Here is a 17,681-nt window from a genome sequence, read left to right as displayed (position 1 = left end):
AGCAACACCAGCACACCTAGTTTGCTCCCCATTGTAGCATCAAGGGTTCATCACATGTCAACAAACAACACAATAACACACAATCAACTGTGCTGAGTACATAGTAAAGCATTGAGTGCATACAAAGCATAAACAAAGCGATAAGGGTCATTCCTATATATGATACTACAGTAGCATTACATTCTTTACTTTTATTTAGTTGGCAGCGAACGGGCACCACCATCTTACTAGAATCACACGGGCTACTTAATCCTTAATAGACAACTTGGTCTATTAGATGAAAATCATGCAAATACGATTTCGTTCCGTCCCACATCCATCACCTCAGTATGTATACCCCCAAGATCGTACGAAGCCTTCCGCCTACTTGAGTTATCAAAGTTTATAAGGATACTACTGTCGTCACAGTAGGCATGCGTAGGAGTGTAGAACAAGTCCCACACTCCCCTCATTGTTTATCACTTGTAAGGAGTCCAACTACAAGTTTATTGCCAAAAATCCTTTCTTAGTATTGTGCATTCATACTACATTAAACATATAATTATGTAACGTTCCTTCTTAGATACAATACTCAAATCTTTACTTCTTGTAACATCCTTTTTACACCATAGATCAAAAAATACAAATCCAATAATTATGTTTATGATACGATAGAATTACGAATTACAATGATACATATCGATTTCCAATCACAATCATGTTACCAAACAATCTTAGCAATCACAATCGTTCCCTATCATGATTCTAGGTTTCGATAGAATAAATCACAACCTAACATGATACTAGTAATTGTAACTGAACTGGTACGCGTACGCACCTTGTAACGAAGAATTTTCGCTGCCTAATCAAACGCTCCGCTTATGAAATTGGGACCTAAATGAATAAGGAAGTACTTCAGTGTGCTACGTCCTTGATATTATTAACATATAACACGTGACTATCTATATCAACTTAGTATTTCGGAGTATAAAAATAACTAATCTCGTTATTTATAAACTTTCGTTTCTTTCATAACTCTATTGAACTTAGCGTCTTTTAAGAGCCAATAACAGCGAGCAAAGCTGATTTTAGTTAGTTTAGTAACATAATACCTTTACCAACTCCATTTAAATCCTTATGCCCAATACTACTAAAATCATATTTGAATAACAAAGCCATTATAACATTCTAACTATAATCAATAATCTGATTTCTTAACTTTACGCCTTACTTACAAAACCTTAAATTAGATTTACAACTTAATTCAATTTTACAAACTTAATCAATTAATAATTTACTCTAATTACAACTTAATTATAAGAAAACATATTATACAATATTAAAATTAAAATGATATCATATTATTACATATTTTTTTTATACCTCGCGGACGTCAAACACCGGCGACAGAATTCCGGCAGCCCTCGCTCGCCACACAGCCACACACGGTCTCGCTGCTGCTTTGCACGCCACACACCCACAACTGGTCGCCTCGGTTCACACGACACACTTGAGCCAGAGGCCACACTCGACTCGGACACACAACGTCGCACACACTCGCACTCGTCGATGGCTTGCACACGACGCTCAAGTTCACACCTTGCTCGCACTACCCTCGTCACACGAACCCTCGACCCTTGCGCTCGATCGGCCGATTCACCTTGAACACCACATGCACACACGACACACAACACACTCTTACCGCAAGCCTCGCTCGTCGCACAAATCGCTCCCTCTCGCACAACCCTCGAATAAAACGCACCCTCGACTTCACTATCGTTCCTCGTGTCGCACACCACACACCATTCGACACAATACTACTCCGTCGAAGGCGACGAGAGACCTCGCACACCCAACCTCGTCGAAGGCGACGAGATTCATAGGAGGACGAAGAGGGAGAAGGAGAAAGAAATTGAGAGTGAAGAAGAAAGTGGCTGAGAGAGAGAAATTGAGAGGGATTAGGGTTTTTCTAATTTTCTTATTCTTTTATTTTTTTTGTCTGCTTTCTTATTTATAGTGTGGCCATCCTAAGTCGGGTAGGACTTGATTTATTTTATTTATTACAAAATTAAAATAAATCGAACTATAATATAATTACGTTATAATTGTAAGCGTAGCCAAACTGTATTATTATTATGTTATTATTTTTTTTGTAAATAATACTCAAATTTTTCGATTCTATTCTTTATATTTTCTTATTTATAAAGAATAACTCCAAAAATACGGAGTATTACAACCCGGGCACGAATTAACCTAAATCCGACATAGACCCAATGTGCCTCATTGTTTAAGACTCATACCCTTAAAAATTAATATAATCTGGGCCGGATCTTATGTCCATGTCCATCCCTAGCTCGATCACCGACCAAAACCCTAATTTGTATGTGAGCAAATAAATAATCACAACAATAATATTGAGTAAAAAATTGTAAAATCGCTAAAAGATTATGAAATAGTATAATTATCCCTTATATATGCTAGAAAATGATTGAAAAAAATCAAGATAATTGAAACAAGATCAAAATAATCGACAAGACATCTTCAACAACTAATGGACCAATAAGCATTTCAAATAAAACGTCCATGAGTCATCTTAATGCCTCTATTCATCAATTAAATAGATACTAGCCTTCATATGCACGCGATGCGTGCGTTAATTTCAAAATTTGTTATTCTATTAGATGCTCCATTCGTACTTTATTTATGATTAAACTTCAATGTGAAAAATTCTATAATTAGATGAATTTAGATATATTAATTCGCTAATGTAAAAAAATAAAAAGGTTGTGAGTGATTGTTAACATTAATCTTTTGTGAATGAATATTGAATAGAAAAAACAAAAATAATGAGTTGGTTTAATTGAATTAAAGAATATCAAAGATAGTGAATGTTCAGATTTTTCATTTGCACGTTATATATGCCATCTTTTTTTTTTATAAGGTATAAATATTTTGTCCATTTAATTTTTGATTGAAGTATTTGATGCATATACCATTTTAAACTTGTTTTAAATGGCAAGTTGGAATGAGAATTTCTAAATGATTTGTTTTTGTAATTTTTTTCATTCCATTAATTAGATCATTAAGGGTATTTTAGTCACTTCAAAAGAGAACACCACACCTCCTCCCTTGACTTATATAATAGAGATAAGCAAGTTTTCTTTATTCCTAAATATCCTAATTCTATTAGGATAACCCTATATTTATTTACATATAAACTTCAACAAATGCCTATTTATTTGGAAAAAATACTGCGATCAAATTCATTTACAAAAATATCTCAAGAAATTGCCTACAATCTCCTATAAATATTTTTGACTTTAGCACGAAGCATTTAAAATTGGTAGTATTTCAACCCACGTAAGAAAATTTCATAAAACAAAAACAACTCTTCGTTCTTTCATTTTCTCTCTCTTCTTCTTCTCTCAACTTCTCACCTATATTTTTTCTTTCTATCGAATTATATTCTCCTTTCTTTTACTTCCCACTCAGTTGGGTTTTTTCACTTGGGTTTTTTTTTGCCTAACTTTCAGAAACAATCACGAAAAAAGCACAATTGAGACACAAATTACCAGAAGAAATTGGGTGGGAAAATTAAGCTAAGAGAGTTTTACAAATTGGGTTTTTGTTTTAGTGGTGATCTTAGCGTTTTTTGGATCTAAGTTTGATTCATATGGTTGTTTTGTTGCCGTATCATTGAAGATTCAGCAAGGTGAGTTTTTTTTTTTTTTTTGATAAACTTTATGCTAAGAATAGTATTTGTTCAAAATTGAGCAAATTATGGGTATGGGTTTGTAAAGAATTTGGCTTTTTTGATGTGGGTTTTTGTTTTTGGTAGTGCAGTAATGAAGAGATTACGAGATGAGAGCTTTGTTGGCTCTCAATTTAAACGACCTTTTGGTGCTTCTCGAGGAGAATCGTGAGTGTTCTTCATTTTTTTTTGATTTTAATTTGTGTTTCATAGTTAATTTTTTTTTGAATTTTTCGTAATTGTATTGATGATCATGTTGTTTTGGGAACGTAGATTGTTTTTTTAGTCAAATTGAAAAAAGGGTTGTGGTTAATTTTTATGTTGGTGTTTGAGAATTGTTAATTTGAACCTAAATTTGGAAGATTGTGGTAATTTTAAGAGTTTCCCTAAAGTTTATTTTGTTGAAACTTATATTGAGGGTAACTGTGAGTGCAAATCTCACCTTTTAGAGCATGGAGAATTGTATTACTTGGGAATTGAAGTATTTAGGGTTACAAAATGTGCTCAAAGTTTCCTAATTTACCACACTTGTGTTCTTTCTTTTTGGTTTTGTGTGAAATGAAATGCTTTCGGCAGATGAATTTGGCTAAGATGGTTTTGCATGAACTTGGTTGACACTTCGGGTGTTTTTGTGAAGTTATGGGCAGCCGCAGAACAATGGGGGAGGTGGTGCGGTTGGAGGGCAGAAGTTGACAACAGATGATGCCCTTCAGTATCTTAAAGAAGTGAAGGAGATGTTTCAGGATCAAAGGGAAAAATATGACCATTTTCTTGAGGTCATGAAAGATTTTAAGGCACAAAGGTAAGGTTTTGGTCTATACTAGGTTTGCTAGCTTCATATGTAATATAACTGAAATATGTTGATGGTTGCAAAGTAATAGAAAGTATTGTTCACTCCTTATATGCAGAATTGACACTGAGGGCGTCATAGCTCGGGTAAAGGAACTATTCAAGGGACACAATAACCTGATTTATGGTTTCAATACTTTTCTGCCAAAGGGATACGAGATCACCATGGATGATGTGGAGCCTCCTCCAAAAAAAGCCGTGGAGTTTGAAGAGGCTATAAATTTTGTCAACAAGATTAAGGTGATGCATTATATCTTTTCCGCCTTTTCATTGTTGTCATCAATGCTTTTAATTGATGGTCCCACCCTCCCCTTGCAGAAGCGATTCCAAGATGACGATCAAGTTTATAAATCTTTTCTTGACATATTAAATATGTATCGGAAGGAGCATAAAAACATCAGTGAAGTTTACGATGAGGTAAGTTCATTGTCTTTCCTTAGTATTATATCATGTATACTTTCTGTTAGATATCTGCTATTCGAGATAATTTTGCTGATGCTTATCTTTTCTTATTCTTTGAATGCAGGTTTCACAACTTTTCGAAGACCAACCAGATCTGTTAGAAGAGTTTACTAGATTTTTACCAGATAATTCATCTTCAGCACCTTTTCACGATTCTCAGCATGGTCGTATATTACCTCGATTTTTTGACAGAAACTCTGCTGTGCCTGCATCACGGCAAATGCATCTGGATAAGGTACTCAGTGTCAATTTTTGTTCAATCATTGTCCATGAACACCCATTCCCTAGTTGTTTTCCTTATGATCTGTCTAACATATATATTTATGTTTTTTAGCAGCGCTGGCGGAGGGATAGAGTTGGTACATCCCATGCCGAGCATGATCATAGTGTTGAGCGCCCTGAATTGGACGAAGAGAGAGTGGCAATGAAACCACACAAGGATCAGAGGAAACGTGATAAGGACAATAGGAGTACTGAGCATGATAACAATAGGGATTTCAGCATCCAACGTATTCCCGACAAAAGAAAGCCTGCCCGCAAAGTTGAAGGTTTTGGAGTAAATTCTGTTCTGACATCTTCAGATGACAAATCTGCCGTGAAAAGTAAGTCCATCTATTGGCACAACATTCCTATGGCAGTGACCCACTAATGGTTCTTGTATGTAACACACACAAAGTTGAGTTGTGCTCAGCTCATTTTATTGAAAGAGTACACATTAATCTATATATTCTAATTTGCTCATGCTAGTTAATTCAGTGTCAGGATTCTAAAGAATATAAGCTAGATTGCCTTAGGTACAAATTTATTGTTCGTAATGTGTTCCAATTTGATAATGAATTAATAGTAATCAATTAATCGTTATGATTTTGAGCCTCAAGCTTGTTGCACTATGCAGGTAGGTTTTGCACTGCATATTCAATGCACCTTTCAATTCTCTCTAACCTTCAGGCTTGAGAAAGTACTCCGAACCTTGTCCTTTATTGCTACTTTGGCGTTCTTGAGCCATTAAATTGGCACCGTTTTTTGCATTCTGCTGTAGTCAGCGTAGCAAAGAAGTCCACTAAGACATTATTAATAAAGCCTAAGTTGATCATTCAAAGTGCCATTTTAGTGCTTGATTGACTAGTAATTTCCGCTAGGACATCTATACAAATATATTAAAAGGCGTGCATAAACAAGAAATTGTGCCACGTGGCGCTCTCCTTAGGGATTGTTAGTTCATGTAATCCATGTACAATAAAAAAATTTAGAAATCGCATAGTATAGGGTTTGATCTCGAGACCTCAAGTACATATACTAAAGTCTTAACCACTAGACTAAGTTGTATTTAATGTTATTATCATAAAGTATTATATTAATAAATGAAATTTTTTCTTACCCGGGGCATAGCCCGGACCTAATAACTAGTTATATATAAATCCCCGTGTAGCTATTGCTGTAAGACCTCCATGGCGAATTATAATTTAAGACCAGATGCTGGTCATCTTTTAGGTTCATTAGAGTTTAGTTTGCAGTTAACAGTCATGTACTGGAATGACTGTTGATCATGGACTGATGAGGTACTCGTAGCAGAGAGTAAATTGGACCCTTTTTCGGTATTCTGGTGTACATTATACATAGGGGCAGTTTGAACATGAGTAAATAGGAGGTTGCTTTTGGGTATTAATGGATCTAGATAATCAACTTTCAGATATATGCTTATATATTTTCCTGAAAATCGACTGATTTCTTGACTTTTTCCGCCATTGATCTTCCATTTTGTTTCAACTTGGCATGCTTGATTTAGTTAGCAATACACAGTTTATGCTCTGTTTCAAATAGATGTGTGCTGATAGAATTTTGCTCTTGTTCTTTAATTTGACATGATGTGGACAGCTAGCATCCAAGGTTTTTTGTGCTTTCTTAAATTGACGTATAGTTTTCAAGTACTCCACTCATTGTGTGTGTCTGACTTGTCTCCTCTTTGATGGTGTACTAGGCATGTATAATCAAGAATTCTATTTCTGTGAGAAGGTCAAGGAGAAACTGGGTAGTTCAGATGATTATCAGGCATTCTTGAAGTGTCTGCATATATATAGCACAGAAATAATAACCAGAAGTGAACTGCAAAGTTTGGTATGTCTCAATTACTCTTTGCTGGTAGCTTTTCTCTCTCAGATTTTCTTTGTAGTTAGCTTTCTGCACATTCTGTTTACATGGTATGGTGCTTGATTTAGGTCTTCTTTAGACCTTTGCTTCATTTGATTACACTTGTACAGTATATTGTACAAATATTTGGTAGACATGTTGGTCTTCTGAAGTCAAATTGGGTGAAGCCTTTGTCGAAGGAGGATGTACCCCAATCATTATCTTGGGTTTTTTTTTTTTTTTTTTTTGGGGGGGGGGGTGGTTGGGGTTGGCGCACCATGTATGCCAATTAAACATTATAACTTCTCTTGCTATTGCTCTTCTCATTTTGCTGCTTTTAAATGCGTTGTAGTCTAGATCTTCATCCTGTCGCAGCTGTCAGCTTCACTGGTGTTGCCAAAAAGTGTTATGCTTCCTGAAAGACCGACCACCAGATGATTAAGCATGTTTCCACCCTTCCTTTAAAGATGTCTATAAATAAGTTTATTCTTTGAGTTATTTGCCTGATGTTGGTAATAAGTGTTCTGTACATCTGTATTGAATCCCATCCAGGGGTAATCTCAGTAAGCCAAAGTTGTTTATTTGGGTGCTGATTGGGTCGTGATGAAAATTATAAACATTGAATAACCAATTTCCATGACGACTCTGACTGAGCTGATAATTAGCTGTGATCGAACCAAAGATTTTCTGTATTCATTCAGAAAAACTGAGATGGTTAACGAGCCAAACCATGTTGATCAAGCTCGCTACTGTTGGATTATCAGCTCTTAGTTGAACAAATAGCTCCCAAAGAAATCAGTAGCTTTGGTCAAATCGATTTAGGTTATGTGTAAATTGTAATTGAGGTTGCTAGACCGGCCTTTTTACAGCAGGACTTTTCCCATTTTTCCTTGAGATAAATCATTTGACTTTGCATCTCGTTTGAATATGGTTATTGCTGCAGTTCACTTCCAAGAGAAGGTTTGTTTCTTTATTGGCTACTATCTATAAGATGTTAGGCGTCTTAAATGAGCTTCAGTTTCTTTTTGAAGGAGAAGCCATTTTGTCTATTTCACTCAACATGTGTTTGGTAGATATCTATGGAAAGCAACAAACTAGAAAGTCGTTCTACCTGCAAGCCTATGCACCTGGTGAAACTTATTTCTGTGAGATTTGCATTTCTAACATAGGAGCAAGTTTATATAATCCTACCTGGAATTGCTCATTTTAAAGGGTGAGATTTGCTGCTTTTGAGTTAAAGTCTAGAACTCATAAATTAAGTGTACATGTTCCTGATATTATGCGGGCCTTTCTAAAACTAATTAAAAATGATACAGGAAATAGTAGTTCTTTCATGGGTGGAGGGTCTAAATCCTCCTGGGGGTGGCTACTGGCTAGAGCCTAGACGAAACTGTATGTACTTTTTTATGCTTACTAGATACAAGCATCCACCTTGGCAAGAAGCCTCTGCAGTGTAGATGCATTCAAGAATGTCTATTACGTGAAAGGAGACAGCTGCACATCAAAAATAGATTTTGGATCATTGATTTTCTCGTTCTTTTGCAGTAGTTTCTAATAAAGGCATGTAATTTTCTGTTAATGGGTTTATGCTGAAGTTTTAAGATCTTGAAGACTCTGCCTTTTCATTGTAGGTTGCTGATCTATTGGGAAAGTACCCAGATCTTATGGACGGATTCAATGAATTTTTGGGGCGCTGTGAGAATATAGGTAAGCACTGAATTCATGTAACTTCGTCAATTTAAGTTCTCAATAGTCAACACCAATTTTTCTAGTGGTTTTGTTCTTCATTGGGCCGTTTTTCATTTTTCTGTTTGCAGATGGATTTCTTGCTGGTGTCATGGGCAAAAGTATGTATCTTTGAATCTACTCTTAGTGAAAATAATATAGATAAATAAATTTTCGTTAGATTTTCGCAAATCTCAGTCATGTCATTTTTTGAGAATCTTCACCATCCATATGGTTGATTTTAGTGACTCCTGAATCCTGATACATTATTTTTAAGTATTATTGTATTATTGGTGAATCTGATGAAATGTGCTATGATCTGCAGAGTCTTTATTGAACGACGGGCATTTGCCAAGACAAGTTAGGGCAGATGAGAAAGAAAAAGGGCCCAAGCGTGAAATAGACCCAGCGAAAGAAAAACCAAATAGGGATTATACTTCCAAATCGATCCAAGAACTTGATCTTTCTAATTGTGAACGCTGCTCACCAAGCTATCGACTTTTACCTGATGATGTATGCTATGATTCCTTCTTAACTTCTATTCTCTTTGTTCCAAATGAGATGTGCACTGATGCATTTTGTCTCTCTTTCACTTCAGTATCCTATACCGACAGCAAGCCAACGATCAGAAATAGGTGCACAGGTCTTGAATGATTTTTGGGTCTCTGTAACCTCAGGGAGTGAGGATTACTCGTTTAAACACATGCGCAGAAACCAATATGAGGAAAGCCTTTTTAGATGTGAAGATGACAGGTAAGCTGTTGCACTTTATTGATTTGTTTTTTAAGTTCAAAATGAATTTTCTAATTCTGGAATCGTTTTGTTATCTGCATGAGATGTTCAGTCTGAATTTATGCTTTATGACACCACAAGCTTACACTTATTGATGCGAGTTGTTCAGTTAATCTTGTTACAGTAGATATTTCAGTGCACTTTGACTTGGTTGTTCTTTAGGTTAAACTTAAATGATTTCATCTTCTTAACTGTTCTGCTCTGAATCAGAATTTTTATCTGATGCCTTCAGATTTGAGTTGGATATGCTGCTGGAGTCTGTGAGCTCCACTGCCAAACGTGCAGAAGATCTACTGAACAATATTAATAATAATAATATCAGTGCAGATGGTCCTATCCGCTTCGAGAACTACTTTACACGTATTGCCTTTTTCTCTGCATTTATTCTGTACAGTTATCTACTCAGTTGGTAACATCCTTTTATTTTAAAGCTGAGTAACCTTTTTTCTTTACTTTTGGGTTTCGCTCTTCTTATGCAGCTCTAAATCTGAGGTGTATAGAGCGTCTTTATGGCGACCATGGGTTGGATGTCATGGACATATTGCGAAAAAATCAAGCTCTTTCATTGCCTGTAATTTTAACTAGACTAAAGCAAAAACAAGATGAGTGGACGAAGTGCCGTACAGACTTTAACAAGGTTTGGGCTGAAATATATGCCAAAAATCACTACAAGTCACTTGATCATAGGAGCTTCTATTTCAAGCAGCAAGATTCCAAGAACTTGAGCGCAAAGGGTGAGTTTCCTTTTATGTGGTTGAGATTAATGTTAATGAGTCTAAATATGTACCAAAATGTTGTCCTGTTGACTATGCGTATCGGAATTGAGTGCGTAATCGGACTGCTACGTTGGCTTTGCGTTCTTTTGTATTTTTGAAGTTGATTGATACTTGATATTCTCAGATAATAATTTGCTGTTATGGTGGGTCCTTTAATATCTTTTTTTTTTACCATATCCAGATCTGTTTGTCTCAACAATGTTATCTTGCCTTAGATCTCTGTTCCTATTTGTTTCTTGCGGAGGATAGAGTGAGTCATTTACTTGTGCACTGATATTATTATTATTAATATTCTTCAGTAGATCTTCTGCACTGATATTATTATTATTAAAAACGATATATGACGGGTCCTTCCCTGGGTGGCTTTATGCCAAAAAGAGGGGAGAAAAAGGTAGCAGTATAATACATGTTTTTCTTCAATAATCTTGTTGTATCTAGTATCTAGAATTGGTTGATCGAGCTAGTGAGTGTTCTTGTATCTACCTTCTCGTTATGCCAATCAATACCACAGAAGAATTGCTTCTCATATTGACTGTATTTGACTTTGATACTGATGGTCTGTGGTTTGACTTTTTAGTGTTACCAAGCTACCTAAAAATGCTTTAGGATGTGAGGGTGTTATCTATTATTAAAAAAGGGAAAAGCAACAGTAAAGAAAAATTTATTGGATCCATGTGTGATCTACTGCAGAATATGTGTTTTTCATAATATTAAAAATATTAGGACAAAAATTAGAATTCTGCTTAAGAACAACTTATCTTCTAGTTATAAAAGATGAAGATCTCTGTTCGTAGCTAAATATGTTGGCTGTTTCATTATTTTTTCTGTTTTGACCCCTTCTCTATAACAGCCTTGGTTGCAGAGATCAAAGAAATTAAAGAGAATATGCAGAGAGAGGACGACATGCTTTTGGCAGTTGCTGCTGGAAACAGAAGGCCTTTGGTCCCTCATTTTGATTTTGAGTATTCTGATAGTGACATCCATGAAGACTTGTATAAAATAATAAAGTTTTCTTGTGAGGAGGTTTTGACAACCAAAGAGCAGTTGAACAAAGTGATGAGGCTCTGGACTACATTCTTGGAACCGGTGCTGGGTGTTGCATTTCGAGCTCATGTTGCTGAAGGTGCTGAAGATGTTAAGTCGCGGCAACGGCTAAGAAATGGTGCTGTGTCAGAAACGGTTGGGAGTCCTGCTAAAGATGCGGCAACTGCGAATTCTTGGCAGCCAAAAGTCAACGGAGAAGAAAATTCACTAGCTGATGCCTCCAAATGTTCCATGCCCAATGGTGATGCTACAGCAAGAGAGCTTAGTTTCTGTGAATCAGATGGAACGGATAAGGAAGGTTTATCATTTAATACCCAGCCAAGGACTCTAAATGATATCAGTGCAACTGATAAAACATCAGAACGGTTACCAAGTTCGAGTACGTCACCTAAAAAAGGTGCAGAAAGCCGCCATGGTAGAAGCAATACAGAACTAGCACCAGGTTGGTGATATGCATATATGATTTTGCTTTTCATTGGCATCATAATGTGGGGAAAATACCCTTCATCATCTAACTCTGATAAGTTTGATATGCGTAATGCGGACTTCACTCTCTTTTTCTAGCTTGTATGGCCTCTTTGCTGTGCTGAGACTCTTAAAATTTTGAAGGTTCTCAATCAACTTTATTGAAGGCAGTTAAAAGTGGCGAAGATGCTCAGGATCTCAAATCTTCTGTTGGTGATATCCAAGCACGACAGGTGGTGCCTCAAATTTCTGTAATCGCTTCTTTTGTAGGAAAATACCTTAGTGTTCTCATCATGTCTTCTAGTATTTCAGATGCTGACTTTTCGATGCCCTCTGATGCCATTGCAGGCTGCCGATGTTTCAGCTGCCACATTGACCAGTGGAAACTTCACACAAAGCTGTAAAGCGAGTCATCATCTTGAAGAATCTATAGGGCATTCTAAAGGTGAAAAAGAAGAAGGTGAATTATCGCCAAATGTTGATATTGATGAAGACAACACTGCTGCATATGATGCAGCTATGCAAGCTGGGCCCAAAGTAAAACATAGTACTGAAAAACAGCATTATCGAGACGGGAATGGTGAGGATGCTGGAATAGAGAATGATGCAGATGCAGATGATGAAGACAGTGAAAATGCATCTGAGGCAGGTGATGATATGTCTGGCAGTGAATCTCCAGGTGATGAGTGCTCTAGGGAAGAGCATGAAGAAGAAGAAGAAGATGTTGAACATGACGAGATTGAAGGTAAGGCTGAGAGTGAAGGTGAAGTCGAGGTGCACTGTTCAGGTGGCGATGCAAGCACATCGTCGTTATCTGAACGATTCCTATTGTCGGTCAAGCCTCTTGCAAAATATGCTTCATTGGTTTCTCAAGATATCAGCAAGAAAGATTCGAGAGTTTTTTACGGAAATGATAATTTTTATGTTCTACTTAGGCTGCATCGAGTAAGAACATGTTCCTGTTGCTCCTGATGTTCTGTTGCCACTCTTGCATGACTATCTGTTCTTAGCTTAAACTAATTGAAGTTAATTTTCCCAGATACTCTATGAAAGGATACTTGCAGCTAAAACAAACTTGACATCTTCTGAAACAAAATGGAGAAATGCGAAAGATGCAAGCTCTTCGGACCCGTATACTAGGTATTGAAGCATTTATTAGACAGTCGATGAAGGTGCACTCTAACTCACAATTTTATTGATCATGACTCGATTATTTTGCAGTTTCATGACTGCCCTTTACTATTTGCTTGATGGTTCATCCGATAATTCAAAATTTGAGGATGATTGCCGAGCTATTCTTGGAAATCAATCTTATGTGTTATTTACATTGGATAAACTGATATATAAACTTGTGAAGCAGGTATGGGTTCCTTAGAATCTTACATACTTCTATTTGGTATAAAGTGGGAAAGAACTACTTTCAAAACTTTCCTTTCTTATCTGTTTTCTACAGCTTCAGGCTGTTGCGACTGACGAGATGGATAATAAGCTTCTCCAACTCTATGATTATGAAAAATCTCGAAAACCTGGAAAGTTCACTGATTCAGTATACCATGAAAACGCACGTGTTCTACTACACGAGGACAATATATATCGATTTGAGTTTGTAAGATCTTTGCACTCACTTGTAACCAGTATTAACATATATCCTGTTGTCGTGCGCTGATTTAAAGTCCTTTATTACTGTTGATTTTGGCTCTAGTCTTCTTCCCCTGCTCGCTTTGCAATCCAGCTGATGGACAACGGAAACGAGAAGCCTGAGATGGTGGCAGTTTCAATAGAACCTACTTTTGCAGCTTATCTATACAATGAATTTCTCTCAATTGTCTCCAGCAGGAAAGAATCTCAAAAAATTATGCTACAAAGGTACTTTACTCATTCCTTTTTAGTTGAATACTAGAACTGATGTGGATGATTTCAATATATGTAAATGCTGCTAGATGGACGCTATAACTGTCTAGTGCAAGATTATCCAAGATTATCCTATATGTTCTTGCTTCTCATGGTTTCTCTCTCTCTCTCTCTAAAAAGAATTTATTGCTTGGTAAATTTTAGCTCTTATATTAAATAGGGTGTTGGGGCTAGCCGCTAGGATTTTGAAAGGGGGGTGGGGATGCTCTTGTGATTATATATCCTTCTGTTTTTTTTTTTTTGGTTGACCTGCTTTGCGTTGCAGGAACAAGAGGCAGTATGTTGGACTTGATGAATATTTGGCCACATCAAAAGCCATGGATGGCGTCGAATTATTTAATGGCTTGGAATGTAAAATAGCCTGCAGTTCATCTAAGGTGATTTCTTGTGCACATATATTCTTTTGGTTAGCTTTATGAGTTGCATCTTGCGTTTTCACTTATTTCTTGAAAATACCCTTATTCTTGCTGGACTTTAGTTGAATTGTTTGTTTGTTTAAAGTCATCTCATTTGTGGTTATCATAAATTCCATCATGTATCATAAGTATTTGACTTTATTTACTAAGCAAATCTTGGTCTTTTGTTTCTCTGTGCTTGCTCATAGAACTTTATGTATTAGTATGATCTGACATACCTATGCAGTTCCTTTTGCTTCCTGTTGTCTGCAATGCTACTGGCATGCTTCATTCGCAATGCGAGCGTACTACATTTGAGCCTTTTAATGGGCATATCTACTCAAGTCACGATTTAGTTTAGTCTATTGATCATGCTAATGTCTAGCATTCTTGACCATTCTAAATACTGCTTCCACCATTTTCCTGTCTAGTAAACACTGTCTAAGTAATATGCATTTTGCTTTTGAAATTGACTTGTCTTGTGTGCTCCAATGCTTTGCTTGCATGGCATACCCACTTAGATTGTAGCATATGCCTTATATGTGATCACGCTGTCGTATTCTTTCAGATATCCTATGTTCTGGACACCGAAGATTTCTTTTACCGAGCAAAGATTAAGAGGAAAAATATGCAACCTGATCTGAGTTTGAGACGAAATCAGGCAAGGGTACACCGGTTCCACAGGTTTTTATCAGTTGTATGCTGATAAATTACAACTTGTACATACAGTTGCTTTAATATCTCGAGGTAAATACTTTCACTCGTTTTTGTGACGTGATAATTCTGAACTTTATGCACCAAGAGTCCTAAACTACGCAAAAGTTTTATGTAATGGCAATATTCACATCTCTTACTCTCTTATGCAGGTTCTAACAATACAAAATGAAAAAGGCACCTGAAGATTTCTTCTATATGATGAAGTTTTCACCTAGAAATCTTCATCTTACCCGAGAAAGAGCGCAATTGTCTATGAATGAGGAGCTAGCCTGCCCTTCTGCGCTCACGGTTCGGGCTAAAACATGTACATAAAATAGTCGGTGACGAATGTGTTCTTGTAAAATACTTGTATGATCATACATATTCCTCTACTGTAAACCTCTGGAATGTTCATAACCATCATAGGTATTGCAATCTACAGTTGTAGCGTCACTATTCCTGGTAGGTTCCTTGTAGTGCGATCTTTTAAGCTTAACCCATGGATAGCGATATAGATGCAAGTGAATATACAGAATGTAGAAACAAGGTTTTCTGCCATTTAACAGAGTTATGATAGGTTCCCTTTGATTTTTCTGGGGTTATTTTTTTTGAACAATTTTACTTATATTTGTGTTTATCATGGTTCTTGTTTGATGACATATTGAAGTGTGATAAGTAGAAAATTGTACTTTTGTAGATTTATAATATTGACAACTGTTTGGCTTTCACGTCTTCGAATACACATTTTATACTATTAAAATCTCTAATTAGCAATTACTAAGAATAAAAAAAATTGATATTTAGAGTACAATATAAGATAACCAAGAACGTTTTTGTTTTAATATTTTTACTTTGTATATGATGAAAAATTTACTGTCAAAATAAATATATGAATAGTTTAGAAGTTAAACTGTTCCAAGTATCAGATAACGGGGAAGTGTTATTGTTTAGTGACAAAAAAAGCATATAGTTTTATTCCTAGACATTAACAAACAAAAGTAATATCACAAGTTGCAAGTTGCAACTAACACATAAAAGTGGGGGAATTAATTTGAAATGGAAGTAACATTATTTACTTCCAAGAAAAGATGTTACATTTTCTATGTTGATCCAGTTCACTTAACGTCGGCTAAAGAATCTAGCAGTGGAGATAAGAGGCTAAAAATCATTATTATGTTCTCTTCCTGGATCTAGATTATCTTTGCTAGGACCTTCTGGAAGTCAACAGAAAAACATGTCCTGATTCTTGATCATCTATTGCACTTGTTTCATAGCTGACTATAATATAAACTTCCAACTTTTCTCATTTTTATTGGGAAGGGAGAGTTTATGCATATCTCATGCCATTTTAATATTGTGAAGTAGAGGTGGGCATGGTCTGGGTCAACATATAGGACGGCATGGCCCAACACGATTTGGGACGAGCCCTGGCCCACACGAGACCTAACCCGCTGTCCGTGGATCTATCATTGAATTTCTAACCTGGTCTAGAAGCGGACAACGGATTTCATTCAATCTCTATCTCAAACTCAAAAGAAATAGTTGAAATTCAATTGGTGAATGAGTAAATTATAATTTGTGAATTTCTTACCAATTATACATATTTGTTATGTTGTCTTGTGAATCTCTGATGTGAGTAGTGCATTTTCTTTCGTATTCTAACATTGAATTTCACTGAATTATTAGTTCACCTCAAACTTCATAAGAGAATTCCTTTAAAAACAAAGTTCTCATGCGCATTGATAATAGCTAAAGATATAGACTACAAGCCTACAAGTATATAAATGTTAGTTCACGTATTTTTATTTTCATTTTTTTGATATGAATGTGGTGAATTAAATCTGTTTTAATTTTGTTTGTCTCCAAGTAGGTTGTGGTTTCAGAATGAATTTGATGATACGAGTTTGGCGAAGGATATCTACATTTCATTTTTTATTATTAAAAAAAAGCACCTATTGTTGCGGTTATGGGCCACAACCACAACAATAGGCTCACATCTCAATGCTTATTTTGTGCCTCTAATTGCTACGGGTTTTCAAAAACTCGCAGCAATAGGTTGACCTATTGTTGCGATTCTGCAACCGCAACAATAGAATAACTTATTTCTGCGACTTGATTTGTGGCGGTGAGAAAATCAGCAGCAATAAGCCACTTATAAACCGTAACAATATACAATTACTTAACTAATGGTTGAAAGATGTTAATAAACCTTTTGTGATAGCTTTTAAGCCTAGCAATATTTCTGAAGCAATTGTACATGCTAGGCTATTTGAGGAGCAATTTAAAGTGCTATCTCACAAATCATATAACAAACCTTTCCCAGCTAAACCATTACATTCTACCCCTTACAATTAGGATGCCAACAAGCCACCCTTGTAACCTACACTTGTCAATAATATAGACAAAACACGCACTAAATATCAACATATATATAGACCCTTTAAACATATACTTACTGATGTAAGAACTCAGAAAATTGCTAAAGGAATATGTTTTATTATTGTGATCAATCCTATGAGAGAGGTCATAAATGACAGTTCAAATAACCAGAATTGTTTAGTGAGGAATTCTGGGTGACGAAGACAAGCAAGGGAAGCAACTGCACTCCAAAAAGGTCTTCTCCTAGCTCTACAACATGATATTCAGGATATCTACATTGAAGGAGACAATTTATTAGTTATTGAAGCCGCTCAAGTTATCTCCTCAGCT

General features: G+C 36.1%; 1 protein-coding gene across 3 annotated transcripts; it reads left to right on the top strand.

Annotated features, from left to right (window-relative positions):
• The first annotated feature begins 3,337 nt into the window (after positions 1-3,337).
• Positions 3,338-15,631, top strand: LOC104905260 (paired amphipathic helix protein Sin3-like 2). 3 transcript variants are annotated; one of them, XM_010693745.4, is made up of 24 exons: positions 3,338-3,691; positions 3,823-3,898; positions 4,368-4,532; positions 4,639-4,819; positions 4,898-4,996; positions 5,106-5,276; positions 5,379-5,643; positions 7,020-7,156; positions 8,800-8,875; positions 8,986-9,015; positions 9,219-9,406; positions 9,492-9,646; positions 9,918-10,045; positions 10,165-10,419; positions 11,312-11,947; positions 12,115-12,203; positions 12,319-12,915; positions 13,010-13,110; positions 13,192-13,330; positions 13,424-13,576; positions 13,673-13,836; positions 14,147-14,258; positions 14,845-15,023; positions 15,143-15,631. In XM_010693745.4, the coding sequence occupies exons 2-23, from the start codon at positions 3,825-3,827 to the stop codon at positions 14,980-14,982; spliced, it is 4,053 nt and encodes a 1,350-aa protein (XP_010692047.2). In that variant the 5' UTR covers positions 3,338-3,691; positions 3,823-3,824; the 3' UTR covers positions 14,983-15,023; positions 15,143-15,631. The 3 variants fall into 3 exon arrangements, with proteins under 3 accessions (XP_010692047.2, XP_048495508.1, XP_010692039.2); XM_048639551.2 differs by having other exon boundaries at positions 3,818-3,898; positions 5,376-5,643; XM_010693737.4 differs by having other exon boundaries at positions 3,339-3,691; positions 5,376-5,643.
• Positions 15,632-17,681: the final 2,050 nt, after the last annotated feature.

The sequence above is a fragment of the Beta vulgaris genome, chromosome 2 (assembly GCF_026745355.1).
Source record: "Beta vulgaris subsp. vulgaris cultivar EL10 chromosome 2, EL10.2, whole genome shotgun sequence".
Taxonomy (NCBI): domain Eukaryota; kingdom Viridiplantae; phylum Streptophyta; class Magnoliopsida; order Caryophyllales; family Amaranthaceae; genus Beta; species Beta vulgaris.
Note: the sequence above shows the minus strand (reverse complement) of the source record. Positions and strands in the feature narration are given on the sequence as shown.